The 21,912-nt window shown below is 35.5% G+C and overlaps 1 protein-coding gene across 1 annotated transcript; it reads right to left on the bottom strand.

Annotated features, from left to right (window-relative positions):
• Positions 1–5,819: 5,819 nt before the first annotated feature.
• LOC141392238 (uncharacterized) lies at positions 5,820–9,889 on the bottom strand. The gene is made up of 4 exons (XM_073965188.1): positions 8,761–9,889; positions 6,190–6,741; positions 5,882–6,117; positions 5,820–5,840 (listed from the first exon to the last, which is right to left on the bottom strand). Exons 1-4 carry the CDS (start codon positions 9,887–9,889, stop codon positions 5,820–5,822), a joined length of 1,938 nt encoding a protein of 645 aa, XP_073821289.1.
• Between the last annotated feature and the right edge of the window lie 12,023 nt (positions 9,890–21,912).

Here is a 21,912-nt window from a genome sequence, read left to right as displayed (position 1 = left end):
GTTATAAAATGTGGTCTACTACCTGCTTAGCCTAGGCTGAAATATTCTTACTGTCGCAAAGTGGAGGGGCAATAAGTATAACAGGTAGCAGAAAATACCTTTGAGGGAGAGGATGATAGGTAAGGGTTTAGTTTCTTATTAATTCTTATATGACGGCAATCTATTGTCCTTTAGGGTTGGCGGCGTCTACCCCTGAAAAGGTGAAAGTGGGTCAAACCTTTAACATAGTATATAATCTAAGCATCGAACGGAGAAAGACATCAGTTTTGCAATAACTCCTCTAAGGATAACAACGACGTTTAACGTTCCGCAGCAAACTAAAATCAATCCAAAAGAAAAAAATGAGTGAAATATACGATTATGTTTATGCCCACACAAAGGCCCCAATGGAACAACCACCAAACTGTTCTAAAAATGAATACATCAACAATCCAGTAAGAACCTGTGAAGAAGACCTATCCCTTAACGAAAATGAAGTTAACACAGCACAGTTTACTCCAAATGATTTACAAACTTTTGTTGATAGCTTGGAAACCATAGCCCGTTTGGAAAGGTCCAAGCAAAACAAGAAACTCAGGCGCAAGCAGAAAAGATCACACAAAAAACGTCAAGTAACCTGTTTGGATTCTTCAACCTGTGGCAGTATCCATGAAGAGGATCTAGAGACCGATAGTAGCAACAGTAGCAGCGATGAAGAATTTTCCTCCTCCAACGAAGAAGAAGACGAAGATCTATACGATGACAATTATCTCAATCTTCCAGTGCAAGGGCAAAGTACTGCACTATACAGCAACCTAACTGTGGACACCAGCATCAATTCGGATTCAGAAGATTCAGGGGTTTTTGTCATCAATCGCAGTTGCACCGACAGTCATCTATATGAAAACATACCACCATTGTGTCCTCGCTCCAAAATGGTTTCATACTCCAAAAGTAAATCCCTTAAAATGCGTCTGATGTCATTGCTAAAACGTAAACATGAGCGCAAACCTAAGGAGATCTTATCATCAACAACAATTGGTGAATTATCCAGTGGAAATGTGGTTCCCGAAAAGACTAAGAAGAAATCCCGGAAATCAAAAGCATTGGAAAAGGCCATGCGCATTCTTACTTTATAAGCGGTTTTATTTTTGGCACGCAAAATCGAACAGCCGGAACAGATCTTATTTGTTAACAAATGCCACAGGATCAAAGTGATATTGAAGAAATTCAAAAGTAGTTTAAAATTCACCATGCAAAAATATGTCAGACATTATTTGTAACTAAGAAAAATTGTTTTATTTAATAAAATATTTATATTTGAAAAATTTAATTTGTCGTTGTTATTAATATCGAGTTTAAGATCAGCACTTGGGGAAAATTTTGTGAAGGGATAAGATAATAACACTGTGCAACAAAATTCAATTTTTTTTTTCAAAATGATGGGCAAAACGTAGTAGATTATGAAAGTAGAGCTAAAAATATGAGACACGTATATGGGCGTTTTTAAAGTTTACATCAGAAAGTAACCAAAGTAGGCGGGGCAAGTTCCGTCCATTTCTAGTTTTTTTTTTTTCGAAATATTCGAGTTAAGATATCTTGGAATCCTTGCATTTTATGTACATAGTGCCTTTGGCAACTTTACAGAGGTGTATGTGGTGAATATTTTTGTTAAAAATTTTAAACTTCATGCAGTTCATCAAAGGGGTCTTTTTGGTCCTTTTTTCGAAAATCTTCCAAAAACTCCTTTAAAATGTGATCATATCAAATCCATATATTCTACAAACTTGTTCGCCATAAAGTTTTACTATAGGTCTCAGAATACACCAAATCTGTAAATCTTTTCTAATCACCGATACACGTGTCTCATATTTTTAGCTCTACTTTCATAATCTACTCAGTTTTCCTTGTCATTTTTCGAATTTCAGAAGGTCAATTAACGACAAGCTTTTGGGAAAATACCAGGATAACAATATGGGTACATTTTAAAAGGAACATAAGATACATAATGGGGAATTTTTAAACATTATTTTTTGAAGGACCTGGTTTCTAAAAAGTATTTTTCGAAAGACCAGAGAACAATAAGGGTGATTTTTAAAATATTTGTCGAAGAGTCTAAAGACTAATAAACGTGAATTTATTGAAAAAACAAGTAAGAAAGGAGTCAAGTAAGACGGGCGGAACTTTTTATACCCTCCACCACGAGTTGTAGAGAAGTAAAATAGAACAATTTATTTCGAAAGTGCTAAGCTCTTCTGCCAAGCTAACTAAAGGGTGTCACTTACTTTAACCAAGTTTTAATATAAATGAGACATCGATATTTTCTACCCGTTGTACAGTCATTCCATTTGGACGATGCATGTACAACCTTAATAGTACATAAGATCTGTAAGTATTGATCAATTTCTGCTTGGAGAATCTGAAATACAAAGTTACAGCCACTACAGTGGTCTAATCATTTAAAATTCCTTAAAAGTTTGTTTTGTTTATTGTTGAAGATTCAATCTCATTTGATTGCTTGAGTTGGAGTATTCCCCCATTGGCGCAACTTCATTTATTACCCTCTATTACAGCGAGTAATGTTTTTCAAAACGAACTGACAGTGTTGCAAAATTTTACTGATCGCTACCAATAGCATGATTTCATCTCGGCGAAGGGAATTATCTCACAGAATTCGATGAATTCTTAGTTGATACGTGCTGACATGTTGCAGAATTTTTTGATTTTGGTGTTTCTTTGGAAAAGCCGAAAAGTGAGTGTGATTCTCATTCATATGGGAATACTAGACACTTAAAGAGTTCGGTTTTTCGCTAAAAAAACTTAGTCTTTAAAAGTCTAAAAGCGTACCTCCAATCTGAGAAACCGCTATACCTCTCCTAAGGGGGTTATATTAAAACGCACATCTACATATATCCACAATTCTAAATATCCAATTTCAGTCATTTTGCTAAGCTAAAACCTTTAAAATACCGAAAATCGGGATGTAGCGTTCTGTGGGGGTATATCAGAATGTGGACCGATACCGAAAAATTTGTTGGGGGGGGGGGGGGGGGGGGGGGGTGGTTGTTTTGTATCCCCAAGAAGACTAAATACCAAATTACAGCCACTTTGGTGTGATAATGAGGCTAAAACCGTCAAAATACCGAAAATAGGGATGTCGTGTTCTATGCCGACAAATTTCTAGTGGAAAGTTTTGAAGTTCCATAGAAGACTTAATATCAATTTTCAGCCATTTCGGTGTGATAAGTAGGCTAAAACCTTAAAAATACAATAAAAGGGATGCATTGTTTTATAGGTGGTACATTTAAACGAGGACCGATACCGACAAATTTCTGGGGGAAAGTTTTGTTGCCCCGTATAAGACTTAGTGCCAAATTTCAGCAACTTCGGTGAGGCTAAAACCTTTGAAATACCGAAAATCAGGAGCTGTCGTTCTATGGGGAGTATATTAAAACGTAAACCGACGCCGAAAAATTTCTGGGGGAAACTTTTGTAGCCCTGAAAAAGACTAAATACCAAGTTTCAGCCACTTCGGTGAGAAAATGAGGCTAAAACCTTGAATATACCGAAAATTTGGAGATACCGTCCTATGGGGGCTATATCAAAATGTGAATCTATAAAACAAATTTTGGTCGAAATGTGTTTTAGACTCTGGAGACACAAAATATCAAATTACAACCTATTCGGTGGTCAAATGGGACAGTTATATTAAAAATTCCTTAAAACGTCGACTCGTCGCTTTGTATGGAGGCTATACCAAAACGTGGACCTACATAGCCCGTTTTCAATATCAAAAGTCCTACGTACATATATAAGCTTCTACCAAAATTTCATCCTTTCGAACGCTAGAGTGATTTCCACAGACGGTAGCAATTGTTGTAGTCGGGATGGGACCGACTTTGATACCCTACACCACTACCCGAATTTATCATTCCGTTTCTAACACATCGAAATATTCTTCGGAGACTGTAAAGTATATAAATATATTCTTGTTCAGCATAACATTCTAAGTCGATTTAAGAATGTCCGAATGTCCGTCCGTCACACACTGGTCGAAACCACTGATCTAGCGGCGCGAAAGTCCAAAAATCAGACTACAAAATTGCGAAATATTTTCCACTTTGCACACACTTTGCTGACAAAAATTTTGTTTTTTCATTTTTGTTGTTGTAAATATTCACTCAGTTACAGGAAATACAGGAAATTTTGCTGCATCAGATTTAAAAAAAAAAAAAATTTGCTAAAAAATTGTCTTCATATTAGTTTAAATGTTAAATAAATTCGTAATAAAACTTAACATAATTTATTTTTAATTGATAGCGTAGGTTGTGACTTAAATTATAAATAATAGTTTTGTGTCAGGAGGTACATAGTTATAAAGCAATAAATTAAAAAAAAAATAATTTTTAAAGGGTTTTTATTGGTTTTACACGCTTTTTCCATAGAGTGCATCTTGTAAACTTGGCCGAACTTGGTTCGATTATTTTTTGGGGGAATTAAATTGGACTCTTTGGATACGGAATAACTAATGTGGCTGCAAATATTTGCAAATCTTCTGATAACTGCACTTTTAAAATATGGGATTTTGCTTGAAATTAATACTAATTTAGCTGGGCATTTGTATGTGAGCTATATCAAAATATGGACCTCCTAGCAAGTAGGAGTTATACCCCCGGAGACCCTAAAATACCATACCATAAAATCAGGTAATAAATATGGGATAACAAGTAAAAATTCAGTATATCGGGGGGTATTCGAAAGCTCAATTCGGAAAATTGTAAATATCGATCCATGTTTTGGAAAGAACTACGATGACGCCCCATATGAGCTGTTTTGAAGGTAGTATTATCAGTTGGTATATTATACTCCTAAAGTAAGAGAGAGAGAGAGCTTAGTACTTTCATAAACGAAAGGAAACTAATTGTTCCTATTCACTTCAATACAGCTCGTGATGGAGGGTATAAAAAGTTCGGCCGAACTTAACGCCGTTCTTACTTCTTATACCCTCAGCATTTATGCTAACGAGGGTATATACTAGGCTGGGGCGATTTGAAAACCTTAATGGGCCCTTCGCGTTTCTGATTGTTGGGATTGAATTAAGGAAAAAAGTCCACTAGACTATCTGTCAGAGCAAAACGCAGAAGAAACACCACAATTTATATTACAAATTCAATTAATGTTTATTTCACAAAAGTTAACAAGAGAATGAGAAAAATATTTAATGTTGACAAAATAGAAATGTATTGTACATTATTTCAAATCAAAGCTTACTATGTTACAGAAAAATAATATTGGTAAACAAAATGTTCAATTTCAAATTAAGATAAACATTCGATTTATAACAAATTTCGTAGTCAATAGTGTTTGCCAAGTAACGAAGTATATGTTTTGCGCCTTTAAGATGTTCGACATGTGGGTTTTTATTAAACTGGGATAGCTTATTGATAGCATGAACAATGTCAGGACGCGAGCAAATTCCTATATACATCAAGGAACCTATAAGCGATTGATACTTTGTCACGTCTACTTTACTACAATTGGAACAATCTTGACAATTTTTATATTTTGATCCAGGATCTAAAGGTGTGCTACATTTTCTGGTATTTTCCATCTTTTGTTCTTCCAATAACTCTCTTATTATTTTCTTCTGGGATAAGCTTATACTGCCAGTTGATTCTTTTCTTTCAATCTCCATCCCCAAGAAAAAATTAACTGGACCTTTGTCAATAATTTCAAACTCTGCTTTAAGAGCTGACTTAATAGAATTCATTGTTCTCATATTAGAACATGCCAACATTATATCGTCTACATATACGACAATTATATTGTATTGGCCTTCTTTATTCATCACGTATGCACATCTCTCAACCGTACAGCGAATAAAACCAATCTTTTTCAATACTGCATCAAGTTTTTCGTTCCACATACGACCGGATTGCTTTAATCCATATATAGATTTCTTAAGTTTGCAAACCATATCAGGATTATCGGGATCTTCGAATCCTTTTGGTTGTTCCATAAATATATCTTCATCTATTGTGCCATTTAGATATGCGGTAGTGACATCCAGTTGATGAACAAATAGTTTGTATTCCACTGCCAAAGCCAAAACAGTCCTTACCGTTGCATATCTCGTTACTGGGGAAAACGTTTCAGTATAGTTTATTCCATATATTTGGCCACATCCCTTTGCTACGAGCCTTGCCTTACATCTATCAAACTTCCCCTCCTTATCTTGCTTAACTGTGTATACCCACTTATTTTTCAGAACTCGTTCATTTTCTGGTTTTCTGACTAACTCCCACGTATCTTTGGACATTAATGCTTGAAATTCATTTTCCATTGCTTTAATCCATTTGTCACTTTCAGGAACCGCTACCGCTTCTGCAAAATCTTTTGGACATATAACATTATTCTCCTTGGATAGTACATTATTTAAACGTATTCTCTTTCCAGATCTAAGCACTCTGTAGTTGACATCGTCTTCTGGTTCATTTTCGCTTTCCGCTTCATTTATTTCTCGTGGATCTAAATCAATATTATTTTCAGAACTTTCACTAATCGGCAAGACAATGTGTTGATGGTTTGGTTCTTTTTGTATTTCTTTTGTTGATAATTCTGAAAAACTATCTTCACTCAACCAGACTTTAGGGAAAATATCATATTCGGAGTTGTTTTCAACCGAATCTTCCAAAAACTTGACATCTCTGCATTTATACAGCTTTCCTGTTTTAATATCCAACAATCTATATGCTTTTGATTCTGCAGAATAACCTGTCATAATACACTCAATACCTTTGGATGCAAACTTTGATTTCCCTGGCCTTTTATTAAGCATAATGGCTCGACATCCGAATATCTTCAAATGCGATACGGTAGGTTTAATTCCGCTCCACATTTCAACTGGAGTTTTGTCACATAGAGATTTGTTAGGACATCTATTTCTTATATATACAGCTGTATCTACAGCCTCGCCCCATAAGTTTTCGTTCAAATTTTAATCAATTAGCATACATCGTGCCATCTCCACTACGCACACTGGTCGAAACCACTGATCTAGCGGCGCAAAAGTCAAAAAATCCAACTATAAAATTGCAAAATATTTTCCATTGTATCGATTACAGACACTTCGCAGACAAAGATTTTGTTTTTTAATTTTTGTTGTTGTAAATATTCACTCAGTTATTCACTATCAAATGCATGAGTTTTTGTTGCATCAGATTTTAAAAAATTGTTGCAAAAAATTAACTTCATATTTGTTTAAATGTTAAATGTATTCGTAATGAAACTGGACAAGATTTATATTCAATTAATAGTAGAGGGTGAGATTTAAATTATAAAAATTAGTTTGGGGTCTGGAAGTACTTAGTTATATAGCAATAAATTTTCAAAAAATTCAATTTTTTTTGTGTTTTTATGGGTTGTACGCGCTTGTTCCATAGAGTGCATCTTGTAAACTTAGCCGAACTTAGGTTCGATTATTTTTTGGGGAAAGAAATTGGACTCTCTGGATACGGAATAACCACATTTGGGCTGCAAATATTTGCAAATCTTTTGATGACTGCACTTTTAAAAAAAGGGATTTTGCATGAAATTCAAACAAATTTAGCTGTGCATTTGTATGGGAGCTAAATCAAAATATGGACCTATCTTGAGAAATGTTTGCAAGCAGGATTTCTACCCCCGGAGACACTATAATACCATATTATAGCTAAATATGTTATTAAATATGGGATAACAAGTAAAAATTCAACGAATCGGGGGTACCATAAAAGGGGCTACATCGAAACATAAATCCGTGTTGAAAATGTTTTGTAAGAAGATTTTATACGCAGTGAGAACACGGAATGCAAAATTACAGCCAAGTTGGTTTAAAAATGTGGTCATGATATTCAAAATACCTTAAATTGGGAGGTACGGTTACATGGGGGCTATATCAAAACGTGCACCTATGTCCATAATTTTTGTTGAAATTATTTTTTGACCACTAGGAACCCTAAGTACCAAATTACAGGTAATTTGCTACGAAATTGTGGCTTTAATCCTCAAAATACCAAAAATCTTAAGGTACCGTTATATGGGGGCTATACCAAAACATCAGGCGATATTGTTCATATTTAGCCCATTATTACCCACAGGTACAAGCTGAGTTTATGCCAAATTTCAGTGACGTATCTCAATACGTTTGCAAGTTATTAATTTCGCGCCGCTAGATCAGTGCTTTCGACCACTGTGCTACGGTGCGATTGGCCCTTTCGGCTACTCCATTCTGCTGTGGAGTATATTCAACTATAAATTGCCGTTTGATACCAAGGTTCTCAAGATTAAATGAAAATTCGGAACTAAGATACTCCTTGCCATTGTCGCTACGTAAAGCTTTTAATTTCTTTGAAGTCTGCCTTTCAGCCATTGAAATGAAATTGGTGAAAGCTCTGTAAACATCACTTTTTTTCTTTAGAAAATAGACAAACATCATGCGGGAATAATCGTCAATAAAGAGGACAAAATATCTGGATCCTCCAGCCGAAGTAACTCTCATTGGACCACAAACGTCCGTATGAACTAATTTTAGTGGTTCTTTAGCTCTAAATGTTGCCTCTTTTGGGAATGGTTTAAAACAAATTTTCGCTTTTAAGCATGATTTACATTCAAAATTCTTTGGCATTTGCACCGCATTCATTCCTTGAACCATCCCCTTTTTTGATAAATCAGTTATATCTCTAACATTTAAGTGCCCAAACCGTTTGTGCCATTTTATGAAATTTGATTCTGAATACATACCATGTACCATATTTGCTTTTGTTTCACAAACATACAGATTACCGTTTCTATGTCCATTCAAAACGACACGTTCTTGAATATCTCTAACTTTAACATATGTGTCATCAAAAGTCGCAAATTGTTTGTTCTCGGCCAACTTTGCAATGCTTATGAAATTGAATTTTAAATCAGGTACGAATAGCACTTCCTTAAGATCAATTGTTTCTCCATTATTTGTCTCCAGTTTTATATGGCATATTCCCTCTGAAAATATATGATAACCTCCGGCCAATTCAATGCGCTCCTTGTGATTTCGAAATGTAACTTCATTTTTCCGTGTACAACACATGTGACACGTTGCTCCGCTATCCAGCACCCAGGTTTCACTCGACAAATTATATGAGTTTGATCCATGTAACATTGCATTTGATTTAGAACTTTTACTAAAGCAATCCCTTGCTATATGCCCTGCTTTTCCACATTTGAAACATTTGATTCTCTTTAATATCTTACCATCTTCGTTTATTTTCAAACTTTTTTGCACGTTTCTTGACAAAAACACTTCTTGGCTATCCTCCAATCTGATTCTTGATGTTCTTCTTTCAAATTCTTCAAGTAACTTATTATTGAGTACTGCTAAAGATGGTAAGGAGTCTCTGGATTCCATGGCAACCACGAAACTTTCATAGTCTTCAGGTAAACTGCTCAACAATATTATAACTAAAATTTCATCGGGAATGTTGACATCAATTTCATGTAGTTTATTTGTTGTTTCATTAAAAATCTTCAGATGTTCATTCATTGTTTGGCCTACATTCATTTTCGTTGATAAGATCCTTCTAAACAGCAAAACCTTTGTTGATGGTCCTCGAGGTTGGAATTTTTCTTCAAGTTTTACCCATGCTTCTCGAGATGTCACACAATTTTTGACTAAACTAAGTTGGTCACTTTTCATGCACAGGAATATTGAAGAAAGCGCTTTTTGATCCTTCCGATTCCATTCAATTTGCCCCACACCATCTTCAGGTTTCACAATTTCTCCGCAAACATAACCCCAAAGATCTGAATGTATCAGGAGACTTTTCATATGAATCCACCATCCACCATAATTGCTTTCTTCCAATTTCTCGATATTGAATGTTGACGCCATATTCTGATGTATTCCTTGGTTCTTTATGTGCAAGGGCCCATAACCTTTGTCAGAGCAAAACGCAGAAGAAACACCACAATTTATATTACAAATTCAATTAATGTTTATTTCACAAAAGTTAACAAGAGAATGAGAAAAATATTTAATGTTGACAAAATAGAAATGTATTGTACATTATTTCAAATCAAAGCTTACTATGTTACAGAAAAATAATATTGGTAAACAAAAAGTTCAATTTCAAATTAAGATAAACAAGTAGTTTTCATTACATATTTCCAACACTATCGATCATGTTTGATCATGGAGAACCCTAAGTGCCAAATTATAGCTGATTCACCAAAAAAATTTAGCAAAAGAAATCAAAATATCTCAATTCGTGCGGTACCGTTATATGGGGGCTATACGAAAACATGGACCTATGTCCATAATTTTTGGTGGAGAAGTTTATTGGCCTCTAGGAACCCTAAATGTAAAATTTTACGTCATTTTCCCAAAAAACGTAGCTAAATAAAAACTGTAGTATGCAATACCAACAAATTAGTTATGTATTTTTCGCAGAGAATCAACGAACGCATAGCAATGTGAAAGATTTGGTTTTGTTTGCAAGTGAAGTTGCTCGAGTTTAGGTAGTGCCAAAGAAATTCTCGATCAGAGTATTTCTTTTCACACGTATCTATTTGAGCGGGCAATTGACACTTGGGTATAAAAAGTTTCTTGTTGAAAAACAAGAAACCATGGATCTGAAACTACAGTCTCCCCTGCCTTATCCCTTGGTAAACATCGCCAATTTTTCCCACTAATAAATTAAAGTTGTTTTAATAAAATATTAAAACAACGACTATGGGATTAAGCCTGACTATTTTGAAAAACACAAAGTAAATAAAAAACTTCAAGTAAAAATCGGGAGGCTCGATTTTCACTGTAGACATATGGTCTAGTGGACTATTTTGCTCAGTTCAATCCCAGGAATCAGAAACGCGAAGCGCCCATTAAGGTTTTTTCCTTCCACACAAATCGCCCCAGCCTATTATATATACTTTTACGAGCAAAATGTGCCTCATCGAAATAATGGTTTTAGACCCCACATACTGTTTGGACGAAATCCGTTTCAGACAATTTGGAGTCGATTCAGCAATGTCCGTTCGTCTATCTGTCTGACTGGCTGGTGCGCACGATAACTCTCGAACGGATGAACCGATTTGGCCCAAAATTTAGCTTTCGTAATATTTTGTTCAACTTAGTTTAAGTTCGAAGATGGGTTATATCGGTGCGCACGATAACTCTTGAAGGGAGTTACACATTTGGTCCATACTTTGCACATCGTGAAATTTCTATCACACTTAGATGAGGTTCTAGTATGGACTCAATCGATCCGCTACTTCGGGTACTTACCACACAAAAATTTCGGAAAAGTTCAGTTTACGACCTGCTCTCGAATCTCTCTGATTTTTGTTGTAACAACTTGTATTTACTGCATGCGATGGTTCAATCTTCATCAGGGGTAAGTCCATACTTCCTGAGAAAATAGCCTGAAAGGTGCAAAAAAACCCTTATGACACGGTGTGCAGTGATTGGAGCGCAAGATAATTCTCGAACGGATCAACCGATTTGGTCCAAAATTTGGCCTTTTATTTACTCTTGAAGGGAATGACCGATGTGGTCCATACTTTACACATCTTAATATATTTACCAGATATAGATCAGGTTAGAATATGGACTATATTTGTCCACTACTTCGGGTACCGTTCACACAAAACTAAGGATAAGTTCACTATAAGTCCTGCTCCCGAATCACTTTGCCTCAATTACGACGGTAAAAGGTTTTTCAGGGGCAAGTCCATACTTTTTGAGAAAACAGACAGAAAGGTGTAAGAAAACCCCTATGACACCATATGTAGTGGCTGCAGAGCACAATAACTCTCGAACTTGTGAAATGGCCCATACCCACAGAAGTTCCCATTTGTGTCTTAGTGCAGATTAGGGTCTGTTCGAAGATCCTTTGGAAAGGTATACCGATGCTGTTCGTTGTTGTCCTGTTTACAGCGATATTATGTTTTCCGTGGACAAGTCCATGCTTCCTGGCATACTGGTCCAAAAGTAATATGATGACCCACTGAAATGTCTAGTGGGCTCGATATCTAACGTAAAGATATGACTCCCAAAATAAGATCCACTTCCATAATGGACTATGTCGGTTCATTCCTTTAAGTTCCTCTTCTGCAACACTTTTGAACTTTAATCCTAATCCATATTTTCGTCGACAAGTTTAAAAAAGGTTACAAAATACTGAAAAGACTCTAAATACATTCGATCTGACCGTAGATGAAATTTTCAATTCACATAGGCTGAGGGTATATCTCTGTCGGCAAAGCCGACTGGTACTTTTTTACTTGCCTTATAAAAACTAATGTAGTGAAAAACGGGGTTTCTAATAGAGTTGTGCCAAAGGAACTGTATGGAACTATCTAGTTCACTTCGCAGTTCCAATAGCCCACACTTTTTCTTTGAACAAACTGCGTATATTTAATATCACACGTTATATTTCATGATATTTCACATACGTTTTGGAACTAGTACAATGTACTAGGAACAAGATTACCCAACTCTAGTTTCTAAGATTTTCCACTTTAAACGGGCATAGCTTCTTTTTATACCCTCAGCATCTACGCTAACGAGGGTATATCACCAATATTTTTGAAAATTTAACATAGCTGAAGCCAAGGTTTACCCTTTTAGAACACGCGACTTGTGATTGTATATTATACCAATTAAATATTTTTGGATAAAATGAAATGTTTTTGTACGTGGCAAAAAATATTGGCCTTAAAAGATAATTTGCGTGGAAGCTGTGGCTATATTTATGTTAAAAAATGGGTAAAAATGGGTTGAAGCCAACATGTCTTTTTTTGTTTTCTCTCGATTTGTGAGTAAACCACACGTCTCTCGACTTTCCTGTCAAAGTAAAAGTAGAAGCAAACTAAATAAGGATCATCTCACTAATGTATTACTTCTCAAAATTTGATCTGCTTCTACCATTAAATGATGCTGACATTTTGAAGCCAGATTTACAGTGTTTTTTTTTAAATTTTCTTCTAATTTCATTCCGCAAACAGATTTTTCAAAAAAACATATATAGGATTGTAGAACTCGCGATTCTGAGTTATTTTATATATGTGTCGTGAATGTAGTCTACACAGCTTCATAGAAATCTGCATCCAAATGCGGAAATTTTGTGCGAACATTTTTCTAAAAATCACATTTTTCGGGCCTAATTTTTACAATTGTCATTCGATCTCCTCTTACTTGATTGCACATTTTAGTTTTTTACGTTCCGGATCCAATAAATCGTTCTCCGTGAAAATCCGTCTACTAAAACGCGAGTTACGAGAAATTCCAAAGTAGGAAATTCACCTAAAATTGTTTTTGAAAATATAGCGTATTTTATCGCGTTTTCTGCGGGTCGTTTTCACTGCAATGATAAAACTAGTGCAGCATCTTCGTTTTAGCGGAAACAGTGATTTGAAATCTTCACTGAAAAGGGAGCTACATTCATTTTATCCCAAAAAAAAGTGTGTGATGCTATATCCACGGTTCTTGATTGATCCCCTTGAAATAGATATACAGTCAGAGTCAAAAGAAAGTTTACACCTCACAAAAAGTTGTTAATAGCTTAATTACACCGGTATAATGATATAATAAATATAAAACACAAATACAATTTTTTTAAGTATTTAGTGTTGAATTAAAATCCAGAAAATATTAGGCCTTGTATAAGGTTAATTATGAAATAAATGAAGATAGATAAAATAACCCCCAATTTTAAGAGTCAAAAGAAAGTTTACACTCTTGCCAAAAGTAAGACATTTTTTTAATTCTTTAGCTTGACAAACCTTTATTTTGGCTTTTTAACTTGTTTTTATTCTATTCGAGTGTCTAAATAATAAATCCACCAGTATTTTGGTTAAATCCGGTGACAATACCCCATTGGACCCGAATTACAGCTTTCGTGCAATTTTGGCATAAAATGGGGCTTTATTTAACATTCTTTTGGATTTTTTCGGTAAGTACTCAATGGATTTGAGGTCTAGAGACTACAATGAGTGATCCTAGATGCATGGGAGTAAAGCATAGCAATATGTTATCCATAAATATGGACGAATCCTTCATATCCCTGCCCACATGCCGGATCCCAGTTTGATATAAGCCCCATTTCAGTTCACTAGGATCTGTAATCTCGTGTCAATATGAGTATATGATATTGTTCTTTTATCCTTGAACCCATACAAAATATTTCTTTGAAGCCCGCTTCTGTCAGGGACCCGATGAACATATATAGGACATTCCGTCAAGATTGATTTTGTATACAACATTTTCACCGTTAAAAGCTTCGTTCATATTTTTCCACAGGTTTGGAGTTTTTCACCAAATATAGTTGGGGAAAATTTTTTTATATAACATCATAACCATTTTCACATATTTCGTCGCAAAATATGCCATAACTGTCGAAAAATGTGAACGAAGCTTTTAACGATGAAAATGTTGTATACAAAATCAAACTTGATGGCGTGTCCTATAAGTGTTCATCGGGTGCCTGATAGAAGCGGGCTTCAAAGAAACAGTTTGTATGGGTTCAAGGATACAAGAAAAATATCATATACTCATATTGACACGAGATCACAGATCCTAGTGAACTGAAATGGGGATTATATCAAAGGGGGATCTGACATGTGGGCAGGGATATGAAGGCTTCGCCCATATTTATGGATAACGTATTGCTATGTTTTACCCCCATGCATCTAGGATTACTCATTGTGGTCTCTAGAACTCAAATCCATTGAGTACTTACCGAAAAAATCCAAAAGAATATTAAATAAAGCCCCATTTTGTGCCAAAATTGCCCGAAAGCAGTAATTCGAGTCCAATGGGGTATTATCACCGGATTTCACCAAAATATTGGTGGATTTATTATTTAGACACTCGAATTGAATAAATACAAGCTAAAAAGCCAAAATAAAGGCATATCAAGCTAAAGAATTAAAAAAAGTCTTACTTTTGGCAAGAGTGTAAACTTTCTTTTGACTCTTAAAATTGGGGGTTATTTTATCTATCTTCATTTATTTCATAATTAACCTTATACAAGGCCTAATATTTTCTGGATTTTAATTCAACACTAAATACTTAAAAAAATTGTATTTGTGTTTTATATTTATTATATCATTATACCGGTGTAATTAAGCTATTAACAATTTTTGTGAGGTGTAAACTTTCTTTTGACTCTGACTGTATATCGATGTAGATTTTCATGGTGGACACTGAAATCGGGTGCGGACAAAAATTGTATGCACTTTGCGCAAATTAGCGATATTTTATAGGTTTTTTAATGCTAAGATGCAGCCGATGCTACATCTTAGAGTCCAAATTATATTTCGAAAAATATATACAACTTAATAGATATGGTCTTGCTGTACATGAAAATCATATGCGGACAAAATGATTTCGATAATTACGCGATTTACACGTACTTTAAAATGCATATAAATTAAAATGGGTTATTTGACCTCTATTTCCATTTCAGAAGCTTTGAGATATATCCTCATCAACCCAATTACCTTCCCTAACGGGAAAGCTTTAATATGAATGTCAATAAAGCAAAATTTGTCTATTTTATTTGGAGATTTAAGCATAATGAAGGAAGCATTCCTACAGATTTTTACATTATTTTCTACTACATAATGCATGTGAACAAATATTTTTTCAAACAAAAAATTTTTTTTTTGACCAAAATATATGCTTATTTTGGCTGTAGCATCGAAACTATAACACCAATCTGTATGATTGTAGTCTCATTTGATTCGCCGTGAAGTTTTGATCTACAACAAATTTTTATGTAATTTTATGACCACTAAATGGGCCTTAATTTTGAAAAAAGTTGACTTATATTCAATAATTTGTCAATTTTATGTACATTCCGCAAATTCTGTGTAACATTTTGCAGGTATTATGCAATCTACTCGCTGAAGTCACTTCGAGAGAACTTTTTTGTAGCAATTGTGCTCATTAAAATAATTAGCGTTTTTATAATATTTTCTTTCTTAAAAAGCGAAAAATAGCGCCATAACTTTTGTCCGCAACAACCAAAAATTGGCTCGCGACCAGATTCGTACTTGGGAATTTTTTTCTTAACCTACATATCAAAAATCATTGATGCAGCGCGAAAAAAATTTATCCTTTTTTTCTGAAATGGAATATGAAATAATTGACAATATTCGTGATATACACTTTCATATGTGCCTCATCGAAATAATGGTTTTAGACCGCAAGTATGTTTGGACGAAATCTGTTTCAGACAATTTGGTGTCGATTTAGCTATGTCCGTCCGTCTGTCTGTCTGGCACCATGTGTAGTAGTTGGAGCGCACGATAACTCTCGAACGGATCTGCCGATTCGGCCTGAAATTTGGCCATAGTAATATTTTGTCCGAGCTTAGTTTAAGTCCGAAGATGAGCTATATCGTTCCATTCTTTTAGGTAGTTCGAAAATGTTCGGAAAATTTGTGCGCATGATAACTCCTGAAGGCAGTAACGTGTTTGGCCCATACATTGCACATCGTGAAATTTCTACCAGACATAGATGAGATCCCAATATGGACTCTATCGGTCAACTCCTTCGGGTACCTCCTACACAAAATTTTGCAGAAGTTTAGTTTAGGACCTGCTCTCGAATCGCTTTGATTTTTGTTTTAACAACTTTTATTCGCTGTCCCCATTACGAGGGTCCTTTTATCAGAGCAAGTCCATACTTCATGAGAAAAGAGCACGAAAGATGTAAAAACTCTATGGCACCATGTGTTGTGGTTGGAGTGCTCGATAACTCTCAAATGGATCGGTCGATTCGGTCCAAAATTTGGCGTTCATAATATTTTGTACAAACTTAGTATAAGTTCGAATATTTTGTCCACACTTAGTATAAGTTCGAAGATAGGCCATATCGGTCCACTCCTTCAGGTACCTCTCCCACTAAAGTTCAAAAATGTTCGCTAAAATGGTGCGTACGACAACTCTCAAAGTCCATATTTGTAATATCGTCATATCATATCGTATTCGCTGCCCCCATTCATGAAAGAATGGTCCGGAAGCTGTAAAAACCCCCTATGCCACCATGTGTAGCTGCTGGAGCGCACGATAACTCTCGAATGGATCAACCGAAACGGTCCAAAATTTGGCCTTCGAATCTTTTTGATTTTTGTTGTAACAACTTGTATTCGATTTTCCCATTACAACGGTACATTTTTTTCGGGGGCAAGTCCTTAGTTCTTGAGACAATGGCCCAAAAGCTCAAAAAAGCCTGCCGGCATCAAACTAAACTGGGTAGTATGTAACATAACCCCTTGAAGAGAGAAACCGATTTGGTCCATACATTGTACATCGTATTATACAGACGTCAGAAGTATTTCATGTTACATATTTTCTTTAGGACTGAGGCTTTTTTACTTGTTTTACAACTAATTTCTATTGGCCGTTTTTTAAAGGGCGAATAATATCTTTCGAACAAGCTACGGAGTTTTTAAATCAGTTAACAAATTACCAAGTTTTAGTGGCTGAAGTGTGAAAAAAAACCATCAATAAACTGCAAAATGTTATTCCTCGTAATCTAGGCTGCTTAGAAGATACCAAAGAGTATAAATTCTTATGTTTACCAAAAAGAAAATTAAGTTAACTTTCGAAAATGAGAAAAACTAATGAATTTGGTTGAAAAAAAGATGAGTTGTGCAATTTTTCGCATTTTACATTTTTGGGTTTTTAGCAACTCCGTCCGTCTGCTGGTAAGTTGAGGGGGCAACTTGCTCCTCTAAACCCCTTGCCCCTCCTCAACTTGCCCCCCTCAACTTGATATGGCTCCTTTTGGGAAGGAAGTAAACTGTCTCCCATGTACGATGGTAACATCATTGTGAATACCTCGTTTATTTACGAAGTCGAACAATATAGTAAGAATATACGACTGTGAATGTGTATTATTCAATGAGCCAATATGAATCGGAGTGCACTCATTGTACTCCCTTTGGAGAAATTGTATGTATGTTATTAATGGAAGACCCTCCGAAAGTCTTTCGTGGGAAGAGACTTTTAAAAATCTTCTATGGGTAGATGACCTTCTAGGGATTTTATCTGGGTAGAAAACATTCGATTAACATTTCTGTGGATAGAATAGATTTTAACGTTTTTTATCGATATAACGTCATCTATGGACAGAAGTCCTTATAAAGGATTTCTATGGATCCTATATGGATAGCAGATCTTTTAAAGGTCTTTCGTGGATAGAAGAGTTCTAAAGGATTTTCTAGGGGAATATGCCTTCTAGAGGTTCTATGCATGCAGGAACTTCTTAAGAAGATTTTGAAATCCAATTGAACTATGAATGAAATTTGAGTGTTTTTAAGAATGGAAAATTATCCAACCATCTATGAAAATAAGATCTACTAAATGATTTCTGAAATATAATGTAATGCTTTCATTTGATAGAAGACCTCCAGTACAGCTTATCTCAAAGGTAGAATACATACAGTATATGACCCTTAGGTCCATCTACTCCATAGCAGGACCTTAAGGAGTCATCTGCTCACAGGCGATTACTGTTATGTCCATTTCAAAGGGCATCTGCTCCTAAGGCCCATTTACTTCTAATCTACAGTGGAGTAGGTTCATTATTTCCACTATAGATTACCCTAGGTGTAATATTCCACAAAGATTTTATTCATAGCGGATGACTTTAAGCAGCAGTGCTCTTAGATCCATCTACTCCACTTTAGACGACACTAAGGTTCATTTACTCAACTGTCAACCCTAGGTAATCTGTTCCATATTCGACGCATTAGATCATCCAAAGACCACCCAATCCACAGTAGATGACATCAAAGGTAATCTACCCCACTGTATATGACCCTAAGGGTGTCAACTTTAGAGTATACGACACCAAGGTATATTTGGAACGCATTAGATGACCCAAAAATCATTTACTCCACAGCAGATGACTTCAAAAGCAATATACTCCACAGTAGGTATGTTTAATTTATTCCATAATAGACGACTCAAAGGACCATGTACTCCCCTGTAGATGATCGGATGAAAGCGTTTGTGTGTTCTATAACAATATAATTGTTCCACAAACATCCCATAAGGGACAAGGGAGACTTCTCTCATATTAATGAGTGCACCCCGATTCATATTAGTTCAATGGTATGGGACCGAGTCCGAACGGCGGGTCTAAGACACCACTTTTGTAGAGAAGTTTTACATGACTGAAATACTCAGGAAATGTCGCCAACATTACTGAGCGGTATTTTGCCACCGTTGAAAAGTGTTTTGATGTTGCCTGGCCGGGGAATCGAACCCACGATTTTATGTGTGCAAGGCGCGTGTGCATACCATTGCACCACGGTGGCACCCTGTCTGTTCTATAGAAAGCCTTTTAATCAATACCATTCTGAATATAGGAAATATATTCTATATTCAAAGAGTGGCATAAGTCAAAAAATGAGTTTTCTGAGTTAGCAATTTCTATTTCTACGACCTTTACTTTATCTTGTGTAAAATTTTCATGCTGATATCTCTAAAACTCAACGAGTTACAGCTCATTTACTACGAGTGTGTCATAAATCAACAACAAAGTTTTTTGAGTTTACGGAGAACTAAAACACTTCCGAGACGTTTTTACTGATAGAAGTCTTGATATATTAATTTTTCATGGACAAATTCTCATTTAATCCATATTAAGACAGGTCACTTGCAATAATTAAAATATTCTTATTGCACATTAGTCGCGCACGCATTTCCATAATTTATCATTTAATATCCATAACCTAGCTGTACTCAATTGCATTGCAATTATAACATAAAGTGTCAGCAACACCCACAACCAGACATCATTAAAAAGAACACGAAGAAAATTCAAATTGGCCAGAAACAGACACTTGACAATAAGTAAACTGCGATCATTTTACAATTCAAATGTAGTTAAGTGAAGAGAATCCAGTTTAAGCTGCAATTATTGCAAACCACGAACAGGGAATGAGAGAGACACACACATTTAGGGGAGGTGTTTTAAAACTCATTCAAATCTAATGGAATTCATAATTCATTAGTTTGACGAGATTTGGCGAGACATCATTTTGTTTTCGTTTTCGGTAAGAAGAGGAAATTGCAAGGCTATAAACTAGGACGCGACATTACGGAAGGAAATACCTGCTTCCGCCAGATGAGTAAAACACGCACTAAACAATTCCAATTAGAGCAGGGTAGGTGTAACAAGTGGAAGTGAGATGGATATAGAGCTGATGCTAAGTGAAAAGGAAAGTAGACATAATGACAATGGAAATTGTTGTTTTAAAGGAAGAAAGTGTAAGGGATTACCTACACCTTCCGTTTGCCTATAAATACGAAAGGAAGAAGGAAGTAAGTCATCAGTTTTGTGATATTCCTTCAAGGATAACAACGTTTAACGTCTTAGAAAAAAATAGTTCTTTAAAACAAATTTAACAAAATGAGTGAAATCTACGATTACGTTTATGCTCACACCACCGCCAGCGCTATGCGTCCAATGCAGAAGAACTCTGAACAACACACTTATTATAATACCATGGAAGAGAACCCCTCGCAATTCAATGGAGTAAATACCGGCGATTTTACACAACAGGATTTGAGTACATTTTTTGAGAGTTTGGAAACCATTAGCCGTTTGGAGGAAAAGAAATGCTGCCACAAATCAAAAAATCAACACAAGAAACGCCGTCAAGTAACCTGTTTGGATGCCTCAACATGCAGTAGCCTACATGAAGATTTATATGAATCCAACACCAACATCTGCTCTTCCGATGAGACACTTTATGATTCCAACTATTATTCTTCCTCATCATCGAATGGAAAAAGTTCCACAGGCTTATACAGTAATTCTGGTTCCGATAGTAATGCCAGCTCAGATTCAGAAGATTCAGGAATATTCGTCAACGAATACTCTACACCCATTCATCTTTATGTCAACTTACACGCCCTACCTTTGCCAAGGGAAGAACAAGAATTGCCCATTAATGAAACTTCCCAAACCTCTGATGTTCCCTGCGTTCCCGTCAACAACGAAGAGTTGAAAAAATCCAAAAAATCTAAGAAGAAATTCTTGGGATCGAAATCAATGCATAAGTTCTTCAGCAAGGCCAAGAAATTTTTGACTTTATAAGAAAACGATTCCGTTTCTATTGACATTAGTTTTAAGGCAGAATTAGATCTCATTTCTAAAATGGCACAAGGATCAAAGTGATTTTTTGGAACAATTCCATAGTTTTAAGAGCGGGAAGATGTAATATTGTTTATAACAAATTAGTTTAAATTAACAATTGTACATAATTTGTAGTTGTAAGAATTGAATTAAAAAAAATTAAGAAAGGTTAGAAATCTTAAAGCAAATAAAATTGAATCAGTCAATGAATTATCAAAAGTAAATTTGCATTTTTGTGGGATTAGTAGAGGAAAACAGTAAATAAGTAAACAAGTAAGAAAAGCGTTAAGTTTGGTCGGGCCGAACTTTTTATACCCTCCACCACAAATTTCAGCCATTTCGGTGGATTAATGTGGCCACAACTTTCAAAATACCGAAATTCGGAAGGTACCGTTCTATGGGGGCTATATGATGGCGTGGACCTATACCTACAAATTTCTGGGGGAAAGTTTTATACGCCTAAAGAAGACTAAATGCCAAATTTCAGCCATATCGGTGTGATAATGAGGCTAAAACGTTCAAAATATCGAAAATCGGGAGATATTGTATTATGGGGGCTATATCAACACGTGGACCTATATAAACATTTTATGGTAGAAATGTTTCTTAGCCTCTGGAAACACAAAATACAAAGTTACAACCGATTCTTTGGTCAAATGGGTCTAATACATTCAAAATATATTAAAATGACGCGTACTTTACAAGGGGTCTTATGTGGGGACTATGCCAAAACGTGGACCTATATAACCCAACTTTGG

Source organism: Musca autumnalis, unplaced genomic scaffold (assembly GCF_047663935.1).
Source record: "Musca autumnalis isolate F117 unplaced genomic scaffold, ASM4766393v1 scaffold_2, whole genome shotgun sequence".
Lineage (NCBI taxonomy): Eukaryota > Metazoa > Arthropoda > Insecta > Diptera > Muscidae > Musca > Musca autumnalis.
The sequence above is the reverse complement of the archived record's forward strand: the minus strand, read 5'-3'. Positions and strand labels throughout refer to the sequence as shown.